This window comes from Ictalurus punctatus, chromosome 7, assembly GCF_001660625.3.
Source record: "Ictalurus punctatus breed USDA103 chromosome 7, Coco_2.0, whole genome shotgun sequence".
NCBI lineage: Eukaryota > Metazoa > Chordata > Actinopteri > Siluriformes > Ictaluridae > Ictalurus > Ictalurus punctatus.
In genome coordinates this window covers 14,066,022-14,089,622 of record NC_030422.2, presented here as the reverse complement: position 1 = coordinate 14,089,622, position 23,601 = coordinate 14,066,022, and the positions used below count along the sequence as shown (strand labels likewise).

Sequence of the window (23,601 nt, the reverse complement as noted above, 5' to 3'; positions counted from 1 at the left end):
TGAAATTAAATTGACTAAATGCCAGAATGTGTACAAGAGTGCAAGATAAAAGTCCACATGAAATCAAAATTCAAGCTTCGTGGCTTTTAGTATCAATATGATAACCCTTAAATTTATCTATACATTAGTGTGCTCCAAAATATTGACAGGATTCGCATTTAGAAGATATACAAATTGAAAATTTACAGTCTCTCTCTAGAACCTATACAGATAAACAATGTTGATGACATCATCAAATAATTCACTTCATGAAGACGTTAATGGTGGATTGATCGAATGCTTTCAGTCTACATATGGAGTTACTGTTTATATTTTTAAAATGGTAAAAATGGCTGTTTAAAACAGATTTCCATTGGTGCTTGTTTAAAATGTATTTATGCCGCATGTGGTTTAACTTGTACCTCAGTGACTTTGACAATCCTGTCAATCTCTGTGTCGCTCATTTCTGACAAACAGGAACAGATCCCTTCATAGAGGTTCACCTCATGTGCCTATAGGAAGTTAAACAACAGTCATCAAATTACATTCTTTACAGACGAGCCATCACTTTCACAACATCTGCCTCCAGCTAGTGACTGTGTGGTCATACCTGTATGTGATCAGGTAAAAGGTGAAAAATCTTCTCAGTGGTGGAACACAGGATAGTCCAGCAGCTTTGGGCAGGGTTGGGTAGAGCCATAGCCTTAGCAAGGCCATGCAGGATGGAGAGGCAGAGAGAAAGACACTGAGCTCGTTGGTCTGGATTAAACTGCTGTACAGCCAAACTCTCCACATACACCTGCAGCTTATCATCTGCTATGTGCTTCATCCAGAAACACAGGCTTTCATAGAGGAGTGCTCTGGTGTGTTGCTGATCAGAGAATACAAATTTGTGATTTATTAAAAACATTATAACATGATACATGTCCAAAAATCCATTACTGTATGTGCATGAGTTTCACATATTTGTAATCCTATCTCCACAGAAATAATGCTTATATTCAGTGAAAACTGATAATGCCCCTGAAAGTGTATACATGTACATGTCCGTGCTAGTGTCCACTCACACTGAGGCTGTGGACCAGAGGAGGTGCGAGCCACACACCCAGGAACAGCGAGGCACTGGAGGAAGTCTGTACCTGACTGGCAGCCAGCTCCAAACAGTGATGCTGCACTTCTTCACCTACAGAGGGCACATGAGAGCAAGCGCACACTCATGCTGAATCCCAGTTCGCCTACTCATACTATACACTAAAAGTATGTACTTGTTTTGTGAAGAAAAAGTACATACTTTTGAGTGTGTAGCAAAACAGTATGCAAGTATGCAATCCTAAATTTCCCCTATGGAGGATTAATAAAGTTATATCTTATCTTAACTCCTCGTTGCGTTTCAGCTTTTCTTCATTCATTAGTCCTTGTATAATTTATGAAAAAGTGTCCACGGATCCACACTTCAAAAATCTATCGGAAATAGCAGACCATCCGGGTACCTCTGGGATGCTCATTTCAACATACTACGATTTGGGACACACTGAATCTAATCTCGGATATTATTTAGGACGGGTAGTAGGTGAATTGGGATGCAGCATTTGTCCAATTATGCCTATGGGATTACTATATTTATTTAGTGGCATTTATCCCACTTATATTATAACATATAATGTTATATCAAATTCATTATTATTATTAGTAGTAGTAGAAGTCAAAATAATCAGGGTAAACAAACTTGCATTCTCAAATGTACGTTAATGTTGCCAACTGATTGCCTTTTTTCCTCAGCTCATTATTATATCACTATTATAGGCATTATACTCATTCCTTGTCATTTCACAGTATAAAACAAACAGCATGGAACAAATAATATGGAAGAAATAGCAATCCTTCCCATACTCGGGGTTTAAAAGGCCAGTGCAACAAATGGGAAATTATACCAAAGTTGAGTCTCATCAGAGGCGAGAGGATGGCGCTCCAGTTAACAGGTGGATATTGGAAGCTAGTGCCCACTGTGGCCAGTGGAGCCAGTACTACTTTTATCAAATCAGGAGCAATAGTCTCAGGTCCTGCAGCCAAGAGAACAAAAGAATGTGTTAAACAGGTGTGCTTGCAACAGCTGGAGAGTCAAACTTAGGACAATTCGATGTTTAGATATAGAATAATTAAAAATAAACGAATGTGAATGATTAAGCCCAGTTGAGTACCTTTCCTTCCAGCTTCAGTAATATAGAACACTGATGCTCTGAGGATACTCTTTTCTGGGAGATAGCTGAAGTCTTGAGGCACTGAGTGAGTCACAGAGTGAGAGAATGACAAAAATAAATTTTCATATCAAGTATCACCTGTTCTGTGATGTTAGAACATCTGTGATGTCAATATCATACTATTCTCAAAGTAAGGCTCAGGGAACCCCAGGAATCTCCCTAGTTTGGTCTTGGCCTATTCACCACCAGCGAGAACACTTGGAGGAAAGTGATATCTGCCCCTTTCCACATACACAAGCTCACAGATGCCCATGATTGGCTAGGCCACTATGATTGACAGGGAAGAGAGAGTATACAAGTATCCATTCAGAGAGTAGGCCTAGTAGCTTAGAAATAAGGTTAACTTATACCAAATGTATTCTTTGGTGGAAAGATCAGGAACAGAAATAAGTCTAATATCTGAATAGTTGGATTATGCTTATGCGTAAAAACTAATCTAAGCTGTGCTAAAGGAGTCCATTTAATTTATTTCACTGTTAAAAGGGTCCCTGGCTGCAAAACATTTGAGAATGCCTGACTTAGAGCACTCTTACCTGCAGTTCTACTGTGGCTGCTGGACATGTGAGCCAAATGCAGGTGAGCCACCAGACATGCTCCATTAGACTGCAGACCTATTGTTCCTGAGAAAGAGATGATCTGAGCAACAAGAGTAAGACAGAGAGAAAAGAGACAAGACAAACAATTTACAACACAAATCATTTATGCTTTATGTATTAGGGATGTTAATAAATGAAAAGACAGAATGCAAGAACAGCAAAGCATCTCACCTGTGTGATAGATCTTATAACCTCATTTAGTCTGTTCTGTTGCTGAGGGGACTGCTCTGATTCACTCCTGAGCTGTGAGAGACGGAGAAAAATAATTATTCTTATGCAACAGCAATGTGACACAGACTACTACAGAATATCTGACCATCACTTGTTATATCTGATATACAGATATTTCTCTTTACATACAGTCCAGCACTGAGTGGTCAATGATTTTATTTTGCCCTATAGCAAGCACAGAATAATATTACTACCAGAAGACTAATATTGAAGTAGCGCAACTCCCAGAAATGGCTGATGTTCCTCCAGTGTCATTTTTTTTTATTATGGTATGCTGTTTTGTGACAGCAGAATATGCTGCTTGGTTTCTGAAAATTTCAGTCTGACAGGCTTACTGTTCATAAAGGTAGGATTTAAAAAGCACCAACTGGCAGCTGGATTCCATTAGGCTGTGTCAAAGCTAGCTCTCTCTCTCTCTCTCTCTCTTTCTTTCTCAAACTGCAATTTCACCTAAACAACAATCAGTCATTTTCAGTTTTTACAAATGTCACCCCAAATGATCAGCACTGATGTTAGCCAGTGAATGCACCGAAATGTATTTTGGAAACGTATTTTGGAAGAGACACTCGTGTCTGAAGTAATTCAGGGTCTCATTTAAGTGCATCTTTTCATCATTTGGGAGGGCTGTGTAATCAGAGACATCCACAAGGATTTCGTTCAGCACTGGGAGAAAAATCCTTCCCTCACTCCCGTTGTCAAGTTCTGCTGTTACTATGGAGACACTTCCTGGCTGCCATCCAAGTATGGTGGCATTTGCATTTAAATGGCGAGACAGCTCTGTGTGAGTGTGTGTGTGTGTGTGTGTGTGTGTGTGTGTGTGTGTGTGTGTGTGTAAAGTGGGTGGGCACTGAGGAGTGTAATTTGCCACACAAAGACGAAGCTGGCACAGGTGTGCGTTTTAAAAAGGGCAGCAGCCGTATGAGACTGGCATTTCAGACTGGCACCACCTAAGCTGGTGATAATGGACCTGAGGTTGAAAGAGCAAATGAGCAGGTAGTAAAGTGCTGTTTAGAAAGTGCTGGTTAGTGCAGCATTTATAGCCTTGGCTTTAAAAGCCACTCATTTGTAACCAATGCTTTTAGGATAATCAATAAAAGAAATCAAAGAATAGCAGAATGCATCAAAGCTTCACAGAGGGCAGCTTGAATGGTTTTTAAGCGATTTCTTGCTTGTATACAAAACACAAAACAGCAGCCTACAGCTGAATTGGGCTTTATTAAACTGTTAACTGTGAGCAGTGGATAATCCTAGCAACATCTGCGATCATTTTCAGCCTCAGTCAGAATAATATGATGGGTTTCTACAGACAGAGTTGTTCTAAGGAGACATACCTGAAGGAAAGCAGTCTCAGATCCCACCAAAGCGATCACTCCATTCAGAGCTGCCAGCCTCTGCATAGTCGGACAGCCCTGGTAGATGAAAATAAGGAGTGAAGTACAAACCGAGAAAGTTCTGATTCTAAGACTGCGTAACAAGTCTTGATTCATCCTAAAATAAAATAAAATAAAATAAAGCATCTTAACCCAAGTTAAAACATTACAGAAATTTCTTTTTTCATTTAGACATTTGGCAGATGCTTGTATCCATATCCATCTAGTGCCATACAAATGAGACAGAATTCAATCAGCGGAGCTATTAAGGATTAAGCGTATACCGCATTGTTAAAGGAATACTCTAGGGATAAACATTTAGAAATGCAACCGTGTAAGGAGAATTCTTAGCATACCTAGGTCTTACGACAAGACAGACATGAAAGTGTACTCGGTGTCTCAGTTCTGTTTTGTTAATCTAAAAATCACATTTTTTCCTCTGGAAAATCAGTACCCTCTGACAGGACGAATGATACCGACTGACCGCTGACTAAAAAACACAAAGAAAACACCCCCTCAACTCGGAATTCCTACTCGTCTCCTCAATCCTTCAGCAAGTGACGACAAATCAACATGGCTGCTCACATCATCAACAATAAACAATAAACAAAGTAGCACATCTTGCGTTGAAATGAGTTACGCTTTACATACAAGTATTTGCTTTTGATCAATCAACACCATAATGCTTGGGCCCGTCATCGCTGCTTTCAGCTATATTTTACTAATGATTTTTTTTTTTTTACCTTTTATGATTATTAATTATTTTTTAGTATGAACTTGTGCATGCATGTCATGAAACATACCTCTGCCAGCAGGATCTTGGTCCACGCAGACAGCAGGCGAGGGTGGAGGTCCTCAGTTTTACCATGGCCGCTGGACGAGAGCCCATGCACAGTGAGGCCCAGAGCGAGGGCCAAGCCTGGAGTCTGCACACAACAACACACAAATGAGTATTATCATGAACATCATAAACACACACCTTGTACACACAACAAATGAGCCTTTATTTAGAAATGTCAAATAAAGTTGCTGAATTAGCTTGAATGCGATATCAAGGCACGGCTTGTCCTCACCTGCTGGCTCTCCTCAGTCATGGATCGCAGAGTGTTCATCACCTCCTCAGCTTTACTGGCATCAATAATACCACAACTAAACGCTGACACTCCAGCACATGCCACAGAGTATGCCAAAACCTACAGGTATTTTTAAGCAACAAAAACGCAAAAAAAACTTTTATTTCTAAAGCTTTAAGTACACATGGAAAGCAGGAAGCTGTATCCTGCATTAGCACACTTATTTAGGGGTAGGGTTGTGAGTAAGACCTCCTGCTGCATGCGTCCCATGCTCCTGCTGTCCTGCAAGCTCTGAAGAAGTCTGTCCAGAGAGACAGACACACGCATTCGCTGCTCAATGTCACTGCTGCTACAGAGAGAGCTGAGTAGCAGCCCAAGACCAAGAACACAGCCAGAACTGAGAGAGACAGACGGGGGGTGGGGTGGGGTGGGGGGTGGGTTTAGAGAGAGAAAGAGAGAGAGAGAGTTTGTATTAGTGTCCTTTTTATTATTACAAGTTCCCTTAGTGTTGCATTGGAGCTACAAGTCTAATGTTGATAATTAAGATACGTTTATAGCCTGTAGTTTAGTATTGTGGACAGTGCATGGGAAAATCCTCACATCATATCAAATCAAACAGACTTTTTCATATTTGTTTACTGATACTGCTAGAAAAGTGGACAAAAAGTAAAGTACAGCCAAGTGTCATATCACTAGAATTAGTCATCTTGAAGTTGGGATCACTTTCTTCATCAGGACAATGGGAGTCACTCTGTACTGCATGAAGCTCACGAGGAAAACCTTTGTAAAGTTTTGTACATTGTACATTACTGGACAATTGTCTATTGACCATTAATGTACAGTTGTTTACTGAATGATAAAATAATTCCAACCTGGCTTGTATAACACTGACTAGGTCTGGGAAATATGAAAATATATCACCACTATTGTGATCAAATATGCCACAATACACTTTACTGAGATATTGTGGATATTGTGAGATTAGTAGATGTGATGTTATTTATTTATTTACATATTTATTTTTGACTTTATTAATCTTTAACATTGTAAAATTTGTACAGATTTTCATATTGTATATAAATGTTAATTTATTTTAGTACACATTAAACAAAAATATCATCAAACTCAGTTTTACACAGGCTTTTATTTATTTATTTATTTATTTCAGCACTACTCAACCTAAACGTTGGGTTACATATTGTACATCATAGAAACGTGATATCTATGATGTATAAACCAATGAAACAAAAATATTATACTTGGTCATTTAGTATCTACTAGTAGCATATTGTAATATTTATATTGTTTACATATCACTATTTTATAGTATTATGTGTTATAGGTCTATATTGGTTATACCATACAGCTGCTATATGTATATAGTATTGTGTATACTATACATATGTGATATGTATATGGGCTATATGTAGTGTGACTGTACATATTGGTTTGCTGTACATATTGTTCATATGTACAAATATAGTTTGCGCTTATGTTTATATATGTATTTATATATGCATTCACTGTATTCTTTATATATCCCTGTATTTTTCTCCTTACTATCTCTTTTTTCTTCACCTGTCATTCGGCTGCTGTGACACCCACATTTCTCCGTCTGGGGATTAATAAAGTATTATCTTATCTTAAGAATAGTGATATGATATTTTTGTCATATTTATCACCCCAAAGATTGACTGCTTCATGAAACTGCTTATGTATAAATTGTATTAAAGAGTTAAATTATTCCTTGATGCAAGTATGTGATGCAGTTTGCATGATACTAAATTGACATATGACCTTATTTGTACAACTAAAGAAATAACCTTCAGAAACCAAACATTCAGTGATATATAGAATTTTATATATTATCTGCATAAATTTGACCTAAAACATCATCAGATTTTCACACAAGTCCTAAAGGTAGATTAATTGAACCCAATTAAACCAACGAAACAAAAATATTATACTTGGTCATTTATTTATTGAGGAAAATGATCCAATATTACATATCTGTGAGTGACAAAAGTATGTGAACCTGTAGGATTATCAGTTAATTTGAAGGTGAAATTAGAGTCATTTGTTTTCAATCAATTGGATGACAATCAGGTGTGAGTGAGCGCCCTGTTTTATTTAAAGAACAGGGATCTATCAAAGTCTGATCTTCATAACACGTTTGTATAAGTGTATCATGGCAAGAACAAAGATTTCTGAGAACCTCAGAAAAAGAGATGTTTACATTTACATTTATTCACTTAGCAGACGCTTTTATCCAAAGCGACTTACAAATGAGAAAGATACAAGCAAAATGTTGATGCTCATTAGGCTGGAAAGTGTTGCAAAACCATCTCTAAAGAGTTTGGACCCCACCAATCCACAGTCAGACAGAGTGAGTACAAATCAAGGAAATTCAAGACCATTGTTACCCTCCCCAGGAGTGGTCGACCAACAACAATCACTCCAAGAGCAAGATGTGTAATAGTCCACGAGGTCACAAAGGTCACAAAGGTCACAGAGGTCACAACCGAGGGTAACCTCTAAGCAACTAAAGCCCGCTCTCACACTGGTTAATGTTAACATTCATGAGTCCACCATCAGGAGAACACTGAACAACAATGGTGAGCATGGCAGGGTTGCAAGAAGAAAACCACTGCTCTCCAAAATGAACACTGCTGTTTGTCTGCAGTTCAAAGATCATGTGGACAGAAGACTAAGACCAAATCTTTTTGGTTTAAAAGAGAAGCTTTATGTTTGGAGAAAGAAAAATACTGCATTCCAGCAGAAGAACTTTATCGCAAGTGGGAAACGTGGTGGTGGTAGTATCATGGTTTGGGCCTGTTTTGCTACATCTGGGCCAGGACGACTTGCCATCATTGACGGAACAATGAATTCTGCATTATACCAGGATATCTGTCAGTGAACTGAATCTCAAGAGAAGGTGGGTCATACAGCAAGACAACAGCCCTAAACACACAAATCATTCTACAAAAGAATGGTTAAAGAAGAATAAAGTTAATGTTTTGTAATGGCCAAGTCAAAGTCTTGGCCTTAATCCGATAGAAATGTTGTGGAAGGACCTGAAGCAAACAGTTCATGTGAGGAAACCCACCAACATCCCAGAGTTGATGCTGTTCTGTACTGAGGAACAGGCTAAAATTCCTCCAAGCCGATGTGCAGGACTGATCAACAGTTACCGCAAATGTTTAGTTGCAGTTATTGCTGCATAAGAGGGTCACACCTATACTTTAAGCAAAGGTTCACATACTTTTACCACTCACAGAAATATAATATTGGATCATTTTCCTCAATAAATAAATGAGCAAGTATAATATTTTTGTCTCATTCGTTTAATTGGGTTCTCACGATCAACTTTTAGGACTTGTGTGAAAATCTGATAATGTTTAAGGTCATATTTATGCAGATATATAGAAAATTCTAAAGGGTTCACAAACTTTTAAGCACCACTGTATCTTGGGTAATTGACTGCATTTGGGCTAAAAAAAATAAAATAAATATTGTGTGCATTTCATTAGAGCTGAAGTGCTCATTTAAATTTGTTTTCGTACAAAAGAAAACAGAACAAAACAAAACAAAACAAAACAAAACAAAACATAAAAAGCAAGGAAACATATACAAAGCAAGAAAAGCTTTTAGGACATACTTATATTCCAGCTGGGTGTTGAAACAGCATGATTCAAGATGCTCCAAAGAGCTCAGCAGCAGTTCCCACATGGTCTGCCCACCAATGTCACTGTGAACAATACATACGCGCACACACACACCAACACACACACACACACACACACACACACACACACACACACACACACCGTAATATGTAATATTGTTTCTTACACAAAAAAAAAACCTTGGTGTGATGACTAGACCTAGTCTTACAAGCCAGGTTTAAAGCAGTCACTAGAGTCTGTTATGTTTCATCAATAACTGCGTACGTGCATACCGCACACATAAAGCGGCAAATTATCTTACATGGCAGATGCCCAACCACAGACTTTTCCCCCACAGCTGTCAGTAAGCACTCATTTAATCACCATTAACTGCTTCAAACAAAACTATGTAATAACACTTAAACACTTCATTCCAAGAATATTTTTCATGGAATTCGAAATACTAATTGTGTTTCAAAAGTTTGTTCCCCTACTCAAAACTGGTGCACTGAAGTGTAAAAACACAGGCTGTCTATCAGATTGCAAAATTCAACATGACGGTTGTGGCCAGAAACGTGCACTGCCCCTTAGTTACAGTAAAGAAGATATCGTAATGTTACAGTATACAAAGACATTCTAGACAATTGTTTGTTCCAACTTTTTGCAACCCGTGAACATGAGACTAGTCTGATGGTAATGTGCTGTTTACCTGACTTTCTCCTCGTTAAGCCAGGCCATCAGCATACCTAATGCCAAGCCGCTGTGGAACTGCACAGCTTGAGAGTCGTCTGCAGTGGGCACACCGGGCAGGCCTGCTTGTAAAGTGTCCTGTATAGAGGGCACTGCATCCCTGTGTGAGGTGACCAGGACAGGAACTAGCATTGCCAGGCCCAATGCAGCACAGGAGCGAGCAATGGCACTGGCTGTGTTCTCGCCCGAGTATGAACGCTTCAGTGGGAGAAAAAGAGACCTAGTGTTAGTCATACGCTTTTATTCCTGTGTTATACAGTAACAGACCAAACTGACATTATGATTTGCTGTGTTTAGAGTGTAAATTGACACTGTGTGTCAGAGGAGTTTTTTCCCCCAGTCATTTACTGGATTTATTGAATTCTCTTTATTTCCAATATATTTTTGCCAAGATTGTCCTGCTTTTCTACATCATTTTCCTATATCTTACATCTCTATATTATTCATAGGATTTTTCCTATACAGTCCCCTCGAAAACTAGTGGATCAGCAAGGTCAATTCATTTGTTTGTGCTGTATGCCAAAGACATATGAAATGAGAGATTAGGATTCTTAACTTTTACAGGTATTTCCTGGTATTTACAGCTAGATATGTTTAACAACATAAAACATAGAACCTTTTGTATCAGAGCACCCAATTAATATATATTAGTATAAATAGCCTACAAATGTATAGGCCTTGCCGTTCCAATAGTTTCGGAAGGGAGTGTAACTAGTGTTACATTAGCTTTCCTTGTGTAAATGATGAGTGGTTAATTGGTGTATGGAGAATTGGTGCAGTACTTACATGAACAAACCAGGGGAAAACTTGTCCTTTGGGCCGACTGCTGCTGCTCACGATGCTAAGGAGAGTGTCAATCACCATATATAGCCAGTGGGCAGTGGGTAGGATCTCTGGACCAACCTGCAGGCACAAAATACACGAGTGTCACTATGTAATATCAAATGTCTTTGCTTTATTGATTTACACACAGCCTTATAATGTAACTGAAACATTAAAAATCAATGTTTACACCTATAATGGAGTAAAGTACACCGAATGAGGTTGGAATGAAATGTTTATCCTGATATTCCATACAGGGTGTTTTCCCACCCCAGCTCAGTGTTCCAGAAACAGGCTCTGGATCCATCAGCATAGTTTCTTTACCTCGACTTGTCCATCGCTCTGGGCAGGAAGGCTGCTCTCATGGCGGCTCAGGACAACAGCAAGACCACTTAGAGCAAGGATGCAGTTTCCCTGGACCACAGGACTGTCCCTGAAACACACACAAACACGAACACATGTACACACACACAGAGTCTGATTAACTGCCCCTGACTTCCAGTCAGACAAACTATGACCTTGTGTCTAATTACTATGGATATACCCATTTGCCTTTGTTCTGGTATTGAGATTTCATTTAATTGATCTTTTAAAGCCAGCATGTATTTGCTAGAGTGCATTATTTTATTTTAGACTGACACCTCTGTCTGGCTAATGGGATTTCACTATTAAAATCCTTACTTAAGGCTAAAAGTTGGTTTAATTTGTGCCTGGGGTTCCTTAGTACTCAGAACCAGGTCACTAATGAGGATTACAGAGAGAACTTATTACAGGGGGGAAGGACGGCATTAGCCTCTGTTACTCACTTGGCTGCAGCCTTCACCACATCAGTCAGCTGGTCCCTGACCCTGAAGAGAGGGAGAGAGCAAAGGAGAGCTGATTTACTGCATAGTGCAGACACACAGGTCAACCTTTCATCCCTACAGGCAATGATTTAAGAGTCAAGGTAACACACCACTGCACACTACTTCAAATACACCACCAGCTTGCCCCCACCCCTCTTCTCTACAAATTCCCATTACTCTACAACCTAAGCCATTCTTCATTAGGCACTGTCTTTGGGGCCAGATCTAGTCTAGTGACCCTGTCAACACGTACACACACACACACACACACGTTTTTCCTTGTGAGGATCTTCATCTTCAACCCTAATAGGGTTGTTTTTTTATTATTATTTAAAGTTTTGTAAAATAAATAAATAATAATAATAATAATAATTTTTTTACAATTCTTGTGAGGACCAGCCACACATTCTCACAAGGTCAACACACACACACACACACACACACACACAGAGAGAGAGAGACAGTTGCAACTGATAGCTACAGATGGGAAATAAATCCATTGTGCCATACATGCATAACATTACAGAACAGAACATTACAGAATGTTATGTGAACTTCCTTACATTCACTAATAAGCTGCTGAAATTTTGCATCTATGTTAATTCTTTTAACAGTCCATAATTCCTTAAAAAATTTGAATCACAAATGGCTTTTAGTAAATATACTGTATATGCTCACTACAAAAGGTATAGCAAATACACTGATCAGCCATAACATTAAAACCACTGACAGGTGACGTGAATAACATTGATTATCTCATTACAATGGCACCGGTCAAGGAGTGGGATATATTAGGCAGCAAGTCAACAATCAGTTGTCGAAGTTGATGTGTTGTAAGCAGGAAAAATGGGCAAGCGTAAGGATCTGAGCAACTTTGACAAAGGGCCAAAGTGTTATGGCTAGATGACTGGGTCAGAGCATCTCCAATACAGCAGGTGTTGTGGGGTGTTCCCGGTATGCAGTGGTTAGTACCTAACAAAAGTGGTCCAAGGAAGGACAACCAGTGAACTGGCAACAAGGTCATGGGTGCCCAAGGCTCATTGATATGCGGGGGAGTGAAGGCTAGCCTGTCTGGTCCGATCCCACAGAAGAGCTACTGTAGCACAAATTGCTGAAAACGTTAATGCTGGCTTTGATAGAAAGGTGTCAGAACACACAGTGCATCACAGCTCGCTTTGTATGGGGCTGTGTAGCTGCAGATCGGTCAGAGTGCCCATGCTGACCCCTGTCCACCGCTGGAAGTGCCTACAATGGGTACGTGAGCATCAGAACCATGGTGGAGTGGAATAAGGTGGCCTTGCCTGATGAATCATGGTGTCTTTTACATCATCTGTACAGCCGGATGTATGTGCGTCGCTTACCTGGGGAACATATGGTACCAGGATGCACTATGGGAAGAAGGCAACGCAGTGGAGTCAGTGTGATGCTCTGTACAATATTCTGCTGGGAAACTTTGGATCCTAGCATTTGTGTGGATGTTACTTTGACACGTACCACCTACCTAAGCATTGTTGCAAACCAAGTACACCCCTTCATGGCAGCGGTATTCCCTAATGGCAGTGGCCTCTTTCGGCAGGATAATGCTTCCTGCCACACTGCAAAAATTGTTCAGAAATGATTTGAGGAACATGACAGAGTTCAAGGTGTTGACTTGGCCTCCAAATCTCCCATATCTCAATCTGATTGCACATCTGTGAGATGTACTGGACAGACAAGTCTGATCTATGGAGAAGTTCCACATTGCAACTTACAGGACTTAAAGGATCTGCTGCTAACGTCTTGGTGCCAGATACCACAGCACACCTTCAGAGGTCAGAGCTGTTCTGGAGGCACAAGGGGGACCTACACAATATTGGGCAGGTGGTTTTAATGTTGTGGCTGATTAGTGTATGATCTATAACCTATTGGGTGTACTATATCTGCCGCAATAGATCGGCACTTGAAATTCATCCACAAAAAAGCACGACTGTCATAACTACTTACATCTAGGATACATTGTTGTTTTATGATAATTTTAATTATGATTGTAATGCAAAAAAACAAACAAACAAAAAAAAAAACATGAAAAGAAAGTAGGGGGCGCCTGGGGGCCTCAACAATTTGCTGTGAAAATTAATTCTCACTCTCAGACAACCCCCCCCACACACACAATCAATTCCTAATGTAATGTAAAGATGTAATTATTAATTAAAAAAGGGGGATATTTTCAGAAGTCTGTATTTTTAACGTGTTTTAAAGACATCTTGCAAAAGGGGGGCCTTGGTCAAATGTTAATGCCATTTGGGGGGCCTCGCCCTGGAAAAGTTTGGGAATCACTGTCTTAAGCGACATTTATTTGGGGCCTTTTCCCCACATCAACAACAAGGGTCATTTATAAAAAAGGATATATATATATATATATATATATATATATATATATATATATATATATATATATATATATATATATATATATATATATATATATATATATATATATATATATATATAAACCTTCAATGGATTTATGTTAATTGACTGGATTGAGTTAAATTGAGTTAAACACTGGATTTGATTTTTATTTCTTTCCCTTTTCAAATTTTTCATAACATGTATGTATTCAAAGAGTATAGTGGAGTTTATTGTGACTTATTAGCTCAGGGTGCCAAATTAGAAACATGGGTTATTTCCATATAATGTGCTAACAGACTGCATGGCTGTAAGAATGGTGGTGATATAAGCACGAAGAGAAGGGTTGTAGGAGTGGCTTCTTTAGGCCCCATACAGTATATTTGCTCTTTAAATGTGTGTGTGCTAATGAAACCTCTACTACAAACACACAATGTATTTATTTTTTTTCCTTTTTGGAGAGTTTATCAACTCACAAACAGAGAGAACAGAAATCTTAATAATAGTGGCAATTACCGACTGTAAAAAAAAAAGAAGAAGAAGAAGAAAAAAGAAACGAAAAAAGCTAGACAGGATTAATACATTATTGCTTCTAGAGTGGCAACCGCAGGTACAGCTCAATCATGGGAGGAATTCTTAACAATACAAGTTCCAGAAAGTCAGCCTGCCCCGAATGTTTGAGATAAAGATAAGAAGGCTTAATGTTAGGCATAATGGATGGAAATGAATGAAGTTGGCATGGAGAAAGTAAGTCATTCATGCTGTGTGTGCATGTGTTGCACAATCACAGACTCACCAGAGCCAGGCACAGTGCTGTTTATACTGCAGCTCCTCAGGACTCTCTTTCCCTTGCTTTTGCAGCATCTCCAGCTCGGCCTTACGCCCCTAAGGGAGCGCCAATCTTAGTAATCACCACAACAAACAGAGAATCCATTGCAAACAACAAACTCATTAATTACCCTGATGTAAGATGTTGACTATAAGCTTAACACATGGAACAAGTGCTTCTCAAGCATTGCAGAGTGAGCCATTAGAAGCCCCTTCTCCTTGTCTAGTGGGCAATCAGTGAGCAGATGGGTGAGCAATATTATGAGCTACAAAGCTTATAGCTCAAGTAGAGTCTATAAAGCAGCAGATGGGGTTTTAAAAAGTGCATAAGACAGCAGCACTTGTGTGTGTTTAAGAATCCTCAAGCAAGATTGCTAGTCTGAGATGCTTTGTAAATCCAGACCCTGGGGCTACTACTCTCATAATAATCAATACACTGGATTTAGAAATAGTCTTCGACAGGCTGCTATGGAAATGTGAATTTAACCATAACATGTGCAGTCCTAGTGTACTACAGTGACCTTTCATGAAGAACGAATGTCTGACAACAGAGGATCTGTAGGCATTTCACATACTTGAAAAACCCTTTCATGTCTGTGCTGGTGCATTGAAAGCTTTCCTCTTCCTGATGACACTGAGTGGTAATTAACTGCAATTGGAGGTATATGCTTTCAGCTATGTTTGATTCTTTGATGTTGCAGTTGGTATGGTTCTGTGAGTGTGCTTAGGAACGTGTTTGATGGAGTACTGACAGATCAACTCAAAGAGGTCCAAACAACACAAATGTGTCATCTTACATATACATACACACACACACACACACACACACACCTGTAGGACAGCATGGTATGCCCGGCTCAAAAAGCCGCGCCATGCCTGAGGCAGGAGAAGGGAGCGGTGCCACTCTGAAGGCTGGATGTTCACCTGACAGAGAGAATGATAAGTGACATGAAGAGATATGAGGTAAAATTACATTTTGAATGTATAATAGAGACATTTTAACATAGAAATACTGCTAAATAGGGTGGCACGATGGTTTAGTAGTTAGCATTTTTGCCTGCACCCCTGGGGTTGGGGGTCCGATTCCCACCTTCGGCCCCTTGTGCACAGAGTGCATGTTCTCCCTGGGCTTTGGGGGGGGGGTATCCTCCAGGTACTCCGGTTTCCTCCTCCAGTCCAAAGACATGCATTGTAAGCTTACTAGCCTTTCCAAATTGTCTGTAGTGAGTGAATGTGTGTGTGTGATTGTGTCCAGAGTGTACCCCACTTTGTGCCCCGAGTTCCCTGGTATAGGCTCAGATAAGCGTTATAGAAAATGGATGGGTTTGCTGTGTGTGTGTATAAGTTATATATTTATATATATATATAAATATAATAAAGCAACAGGTGTTCTACCTCATGGATGAGGGTGGTTAACATCTGCTGGAAGCTCCGCCCTCTGCTGACCATGAAGCGGCTAATTGGTCGTCCGTCTCTGTCAGTCTGGACAGGGAGGTCGTAACAGAGCAGCAAACCGGCTGAAACGAACAAGTCATTACATCTCAAAGTTCTGCTGAAGCCTGCTGTTCTTATTTAAAGAGCTCCTGAGCATTGTCTGTGCAAGGGGTAGACGCTCTGCTAGTTACAGAATCAAAAAGGAACACATCACTGACTGTTAGTTAAATTTTTCTAAACATGTATTTGATCAGTGTGGGCTTTTCTTTAATGATATCCGAGTCCCAGTGTCGGTACCTGCAAGACCAGGTTTCAGACCTGGCTGCTTGTTCTTCTCATACGTTTTCAGCATGAAGGCAGGGACTCCAGCGACAGTTTTGCCGTGGTCAGAGCGCAAGTTCCCACCTCTCAGGGCTAAATGGTATACTCCACGAGGCATTTGGCTCATCTCTTGTCTTATGAGAGCTGTTAGGAAGGTCTCAAGTGCTGTTGATGTAGGAGACAAGTTAAATTTTATCAGGTTAAATTACTATTTAAAAAAAAAAAATCATTAAAAGCAATATTAAATTCTCTTCATTCTTGTCATTCTTGCATTTTCATGTGACTCACACTCTCTCTCCCTATGGACATGATCAGATCTTTCCTGTCTCCTTGTTGCCAAATCTTAACCTGTTCCAGCTTGTCTGTGGTGTCAGACACTGAACCCTAAGCTCACCATAAAATGTTTAGGATTAAATGGGGAAACAAAAAGCCTGTTATGGGGTGAATGCACACTTTGTGTGAGGGAATTACACACTGACAAGGGTAAAGTCACTGACCTCATTGGCTTACAGCAAACACAGTCTCTTCACAGAGAGGGGAAACCCTGAGGACCTTCTTCATTGGTTTTATACAACACTGCTATGCTACTGAACTGGTAAAACTAGAGCAGATTGTTTTTTTTCCCCCCTAAAAACTCAGTAAACATTACAAATGGTGGCACAGGTTAGTGCAGGGATGTCCAAACTTAGCCGGAAAGGGCTTATGTGGGTGCAGGTTTTCATTCCAACCAAGCAGAAGCCACACCTGTGTCTATTGAAAGCCAAGATCAACTGATTAAACAGGTGGAATCAGGAACGGCTCCTGCTTCATTGGAAGGAAAACCTGCACCCACACCGGCCCTTTGCGGATAAGACTGGACACCTCTGAGTTAGTGGTTTAGTTGAAAACATATATATTTATTAAATCAGGAAAGCATCTTTTTTTTTCTATGTATTTTCCAGCACTCAACCATTCCACAATTTCCCATGTGGCATAAAAGCGAATAGCACTTAAATTGTCCTACCATTCAGGATTTAGAGGCATCATCATTATAATGTCAGCAAAGGTGACATGTAGAAAGCACTTCAAAATGGGTCAGAAAAAAGCCTGATTGTTTAAGACTTGTTGTTTGATGTTTTCAATATCCTTAGTACAGGAGTATAGGGTGAGGGTCAGGCACAGTGGGCTACGTCTTGGTAGGCGCTTACGGTATTCAAGTTAAATTAGTTTTTCATAGATTCTTGTTCAAATCATTTTTGACACTGCAAGAACATATCCTATTTTTTGAAAACTAAACATCATCAAAAACACTGAGACCCATATTAGTTTTAAGGTTTATTTCCCTATTTGGCAGATCCTCCTATCCAATGCATCTCACAACCGAGGCGTAATTCACTACAAGCTTATAGCTGAATAATTGAGGGTTAAGCGTCTTGCTCAGTGACCCTCTGTCAGTCTTATGATTTGAACTTTAGTGACCTTATGATGTGTTCAGGTCACTAGAGCAGTCCATAACCACCTTAACCATTTAAGCTAAAGGGATTTTCAGCTTGACCAGCTTACATGGTAAAGTAGTTCAGTCCAATGCAGTTAAAGAAATAATAAATGTAGTCAGCGTAGTTGTGTGAATGCTAGACAGTTAACATTAACACACAGAAGCAGAAGCCAGAGTTTGTTTAAATCTTTTGGAGACAATTGCAACAATAGCAAGAAATGAAACATTTACTATTTTCTCTAATGAAACTACCAATTCCTTTTTGTAAACTTTAGCCTTTAGGTACAGCAAAAAAAATAAATAAAAATAAATCAATCAATCACTGCTTCATTAAAAAAGTACAGCGTTAATTCAGAATTAATAAAAATTTTCTGCTGACCCTTTAATGTCACACTTCAGTTGAATTAACCATATTCATTACTAAGAAATGAAAGAAACCCCCCCATTAACATTAACAAATGTCGCTCAGTCAGTTTCTGTTGTACACCAAACTATGCAGGGAAGGAATAAGGTCTCACAGTATGCAAGGTGCAATATGCTTCTAGGGTGAAAATAAATGTCACGTTTAAATAGCAAGAAAATGTACAGCTCAGGGGTGGGGTGGGGGGGTGGGGTGAAGGTGGGGGGGAGTTTAAGACTATCCTCAGACGCATGCGCCAACTTACTGATATATTCACAGGGTATTTCCTATCATCCTGTGTAAGCTGAGATGATGGACTATCCTTGTTTTGATAACAGCAGCCCTGCAAGCTCTCCTGCATCTTCTCATAATCTATATTCCTCGCTTTTTGAGAAACGCAACATATCTGAGATTTTTCCCCAGGCTCTTATTGCGGGGGAATAACATTTGTTTGAATTCTTGGCAGATTATAGATGTTATCAATGCTAACAATATTATTTCAAAATAAACAACACAAAAAAGTTATTTTCATTTTTAAAAACCACACACATATACATATACACACCAAACAACAGGACCAAAGTCTGACAAAAATCATCCAAGAGAACCGCATATCAGTTTATTACTGTTATAAAACACAGTTTTATAACTTAGTTTGTATTAAACATACACTATATGGCCAGAAGTTTCTGTACACCTGGCCATTACACTCTTGTGCTTTTTGAACATCCTATTCCAAATTTAGTCCGCTTTTTGATGTTACAATAACTCCACTCATCTGTTAAGGATTTCCACTAGATTTTAGAGTGTGGCTGTGGAGATTTGCTCACTCACCCAAAAGGCATTAGTGAGGTCAGGCATGGATGTTAGGTGAGGAGGTCTGGGAAGCAGTCAGTGTTGCAGTTCATCCCAAAATTGTTCAGTGGGGTTGAGGTCAGGACTCAGAGCAGGCCACTAGAGATTTTCCACACCAACCTTGTTTAACCATGTCTTCATGGAGCATGTTTTGTACACAGGGGCATTGTCATGTGGGAACATGTTTGGTCCTCTTAGTTTCAGTGAAGGGAAACTGTAATGCTACAGCATACAAAGACATCCTAGTGTGTGCTTCCAACATTGTGGCAACAGTTCTGGGAAGAACAACATCTGCGTGTGATGGTCAGGTGTCCGCACTTTTGGCCACATAGTGTGGATAATCTGTTCTATTTATTTCCAGACCGCACAGACCAATATGCATTGTGCACACATTTGTTTTTCTTTTAACGGCTTCAATACATTTTAAGCAGAGGGGCCAACATTGCTATTCAGAATACCCTAGTAGGGAGAGAGAAAAAACCCCAGTGTATGTTGGTGTCGGTTGGCTCCATGCTAACAGCATAAATGATAACATGAAGTGGTTGAACTTGTATTTAACGGCAATCTGTATCCAGGCTGAGAGCAAAAGCTTTTCATATATACACCTCACCTTAATATAACGTTAGTACTGGCATGTTATTACTGGTACTTACTATAATGAAACACTTCTAATACTAAAATACTATTTTCTTTAGTAAAAAAAATATCTACAGTGGTAAAACTGCCTCTATGAGAACCAATAAGAAGTGTCCATGACTGCCACTGCCACCAAACTACTAACCTATCATGGAACACAGACACAAGATGTGCAAGACGTTTGGTGCGCTGGATAACTGTTGCAATAAGAAAGCAACTACAGAAAATGAAAAGATACAATGTCACAAAAATAAAAAGCAGATTTTAGCAAAAAAACATCGTTTGAAAATACTTCAATAATGCAACATTTTCCCTATTTATTGATGAAAACATTTCACACTTCCTTAAATACATACAATATGATCAGGATTTCAGAGCTTGACTAAGATATGATCGTACCTGGTAAAACTGGCCGTTGTGTGAAATCAACAAGCTTAATGTATGAAGAGCCTGGAACAGTGAGATCTTCTTCATTCTCATTCTCTTTCTCCTCCTCATCCTGGTCACATGGCTGCTTCTCTTCTGGTCTGGCCTGCGAGTTTAATCAAATAAAAGTGATGAATGCATAGCGTTATAAAACCAATATTACAGTATGCCATAAAGCTGTAAATATGATGAGTATGTACTTACTGGCTCAGGAAGGTGCAAGATGGAGTGAGAAGATTCTGGGAATTCAGACAGGGCTCTGTAGCCACTGCTAGCTACCTCTGCATCCTGAAAAAAGGTAACCAGTACAAGCAGTAATTTAAATATAATAGTTTTGAAAATACTAGATAATAGTAGAAAATAGAAATACAGTGACTCAGACCTGACTCAGAGTGTAGCTCCACAGAACACTGACCGCTTCACTTTTAAAATTCTATATAACACAATTGAATAAAGAAAATAAGAGAGACAATTTTCACTGCACTGCAGTGCTTCATCATATAAAACAGTAAACTATACATTAAACACATGGATCTAAGAAATTGCAGAAGTGGGGGGAAAATGGAGCCTGACCTCATATTGCTCTGTTTTGACACGCAGCGAGGGCACCAGAGAGAGAAACTCAGCTATGGCCTTTAACACCAGTGGTCTCGTTTCACAGCCCAGCTTGGGATAAAGCGCCCTCCATGTGGAGCCTAAATCAACCACCTGGTTTAGGTCACCAGAAGTAGCACAGTGAATAATACGGGTAAAATATATGCAGCAAAATACGGTGTACATCACACTTATACGTTTCCTATTACATATGAGATTAAAATACACTACACTGACAAAATTTGTGGACTTTCTGATTATCACACCCATATGTGGTTTTTCCCTAAACTGTTACCGCAAAGTTGGAAGCACACAGTTGTTTAGATCAGGGGTATCCAATTTTATTTGGAAAGGGCCGGTGTGGGTGCAGGTTCAGTAGGACAGTAGAATTATTTTTATGAATCAGATTAATTAGTGTAAATGACTGTGACAATCTTTTCAGGTATGTAAAAACTGTAGACAAAATCAAGTAAAATAAAGTCCAGCGCAAGGCTATTACAGAACTCCCAGACTCAAATAATATCTTTTATGTCTGATGCAAGGACAGAACACCATATCTCCCATGCTGACCTTTTGTTGAAGGCACAAGCACAATGTGCGACATTAGAAACGCTGTTAGAAGAGTATAATGATCATGTACTTGTTTGTTAGTCTGTATTAATGCACCTACTGCATTTAAGGCAAGCTGGCTGTAACAGTATTTTATCTACCACTTTTTTTTTTTTAGTCTAGCCAGTTTCTGGGCAACCAAAATCTGGGCTTCTTCTCACCCCACTGAATAGTTATTGAATTTATTATTTGTCCACTCCTGAATTTCTCATCAAAAGTTGGGATCAGTATTACTCATAGGCATCAAAGATCTTCCAAAATACAAGGCACGTTTATTTATACAGCACAACTTCAGATGTGAGAGAATTCAGAGTGCTGTATAAAAATAAATTATTAAAAAGATAAGACTAGGAATAAAATAAAAGGAATAGAAGGTGAATGCTGAAGTACTAAAAGGCACAGTGGAATTGCTTGGATGTTGTTTTTTAAAAAAGTGAACAGAAATGTGTCAGTCTGCAGTGTGTGTGGAGATCTTCTGGGGCTTTGTGCCTGCTGAGTTCAGCATAGTAGCTGAAAGATCCATCACCATGCTTTATCCTAATTCTGGCTAGTATTTGCTGACCAGAGCCTCCTGATGGGAGTTGCCTAAGGTTAGCCATTAAACCAGAAGTAAGACTTGGGTAGGATAGAAGCTGGATTTCAAACCTCAGCTCTGCACAGCTCGTGGAGACCCTGCAAAGCCAGCGCTGCTGGAGTGGCCTGGTCCTTCTGGGAGCACTGAGTCAGTGTGTCTGTGATGGCTGCCAACATGTCTCCTCCATGTTGGTATGGCCTAGTGGAACAAAAAAGAACAAGATGTAAGCGAAAAATGTACTGCAGCATCTATAGGTTCTAATTCCTTGTCATTGTAAACTTTTGCAGTCTAAACTTTACCCAAGTCATAGCAAAAGACAAACCCTTTCTGACTAAACTATACATACACGAGCAACAGTAGTTTTATTGTATAACTAAACACAATGATTAATAATTCACAGTCTACTCTTGAAAAAAGTCAGCGAAACTTTGTATGTAAGAAATGATCGAACCTCCATTAGCAGCAAGAACTTCCACCAAAAGTTTCCTATAGATGCTAATCATATCTACTTCATGGTGAGGAGAAATATTATAGTGCTTTTCTACTGGGAGGTGTGGCACGGCTCAGAAAACTACCCATAATCCTTCATTCTTCTACTATTTTTACTATTACCCATGCTGAACTTGGTTCCTTATGTGCTTTGGTACCATGCTAACTACCTCATCTGTGGATAATACAGTAAACATACACTGATCAGCCATAACATTAAAGCCACTGACATATGACGTGAAGAACATTGATTATCTAGTTACCATGGCACCTGTCAAGGGGTGGGATTTATTAGCCAGCAAGTGAACAGTCAGTTGTCAAAGTGTTGGAAGCAGGAAAAATGGGCAAGCTATGTTATTCTTATTCTAATTACCTTGGGAAAGTGTTATCTTGTGTTATCTCATCTTATCTTATGTGTGCTGAGACAGGACATTCAGGTGAAACACTAAGTACTGCAGACACAGTCGAACAGCCATCCTGATTCGTTGTCTGGCTGGTATTGCTTCTCAACTGGTACAAAAAAATTAAGTTGAAGGCAAGTACTGACTGTCTGCCGAAGTTTGTTACTCTTTCCAAAATGATTTCCTGCGGGATTTCAGATGTAATCTCATAATTTAAAATGAAATATTTCAGATTCTTTAGTTCTTGCTGACGTGCAGTAATGTATTCTTATCTCTATTTAGCTTTATAATGCTTCAAATTTGGGATGAGAGTTTGGTTTTGGCAACAGAAAGACACCAGAGAAAATCCCTGCATTCCTGTACAAGTTTCCAAATGAGCACCTGGATGATTACACAACACTAACAATTTTCTGTTGATACTTGAGACAACAGTTAAATCTTTTGGCAGAAATGCATGTCGTGTTTGGAGGGGGGAAATAAATAAATAAACAAACAAACAAATAAATAAATAAATGCACCGCAAACCATCACCAAAACCTCGTTCCAAAGGGTTCACAAACTTTCAAAAGTGCTTGGTGTGTAT

General features: G+C 39.4%; 1 protein-coding gene across 3 annotated transcripts in view; it reads right to left on the bottom strand.

Moving 5' to 3' along the window:
* focad (focadhesin) overlaps window positions 1-23,601 on the bottom strand; it is a 66,691-nt gene that overhangs the window by 3,908 nt on the left and 39,182 nt on the right. For all 3 annotated transcript variants that reach the window (XM_017472195.3, XM_017472196.3, XM_017472197.3), the window contains 25 exons: window positions 22,200-22,326; window positions 20,925-21,059; window positions 20,734-20,784; window positions 20,556-20,639; window positions 20,325-20,457; window positions 16,537-16,725; window positions 16,201-16,322; window positions 15,637-15,729; window positions 14,774-14,862; window positions 11,551-11,592; window positions 11,069-11,177; window positions 10,709-10,825; window positions 9,882-10,120; window positions 9,166-9,255; window positions 5,757-5,904; window positions 5,508-5,627; window positions 5,238-5,360; window positions 4,396-4,473; window positions 3,005-3,076; window positions 2,771-2,873; window positions 2,178-2,258; window positions 1,911-2,039; window positions 1,047-1,162; window positions 590-850; window positions 402-491 (listed from right to left, as the gene is read on the bottom strand). In XM_017472195.3, the coding sequence (XP_017327684.1) occupies window positions 402-491; window positions 590-850; window positions 1,047-1,162; window positions 1,911-2,039; window positions 2,178-2,258; window positions 2,771-2,873; window positions 3,005-3,076; window positions 4,396-4,473; window positions 5,238-5,360; window positions 5,508-5,627; window positions 5,757-5,904; window positions 9,166-9,255; window positions 9,882-10,120; window positions 10,709-10,825; window positions 11,069-11,177; window positions 11,551-11,592; window positions 14,774-14,862; window positions 15,637-15,729; window positions 16,201-16,322; window positions 16,537-16,725; window positions 20,325-20,457; window positions 20,556-20,639; window positions 20,734-20,784; window positions 20,925-21,059; window positions 22,200-22,326 (2,941 nt within the window). The remainder of the gene's footprint in view (window positions 1-401; window positions 492-589; window positions 851-1,046; window positions 1,163-1,910; window positions 2,040-2,177; window positions 2,259-2,770; window positions 2,874-3,004; window positions 3,077-4,395; window positions 4,474-5,237; window positions 5,361-5,507; window positions 5,628-5,756; window positions 5,905-9,165; window positions 9,256-9,881; window positions 10,121-10,708; window positions 10,826-11,068; window positions 11,178-11,550; window positions 11,593-14,773; window positions 14,863-15,636; window positions 15,730-16,200; window positions 16,323-16,536; window positions 16,726-20,324; window positions 20,458-20,555; window positions 20,640-20,733; window positions 20,785-20,924; window positions 21,060-22,199; window positions 22,327-23,601) is intronic.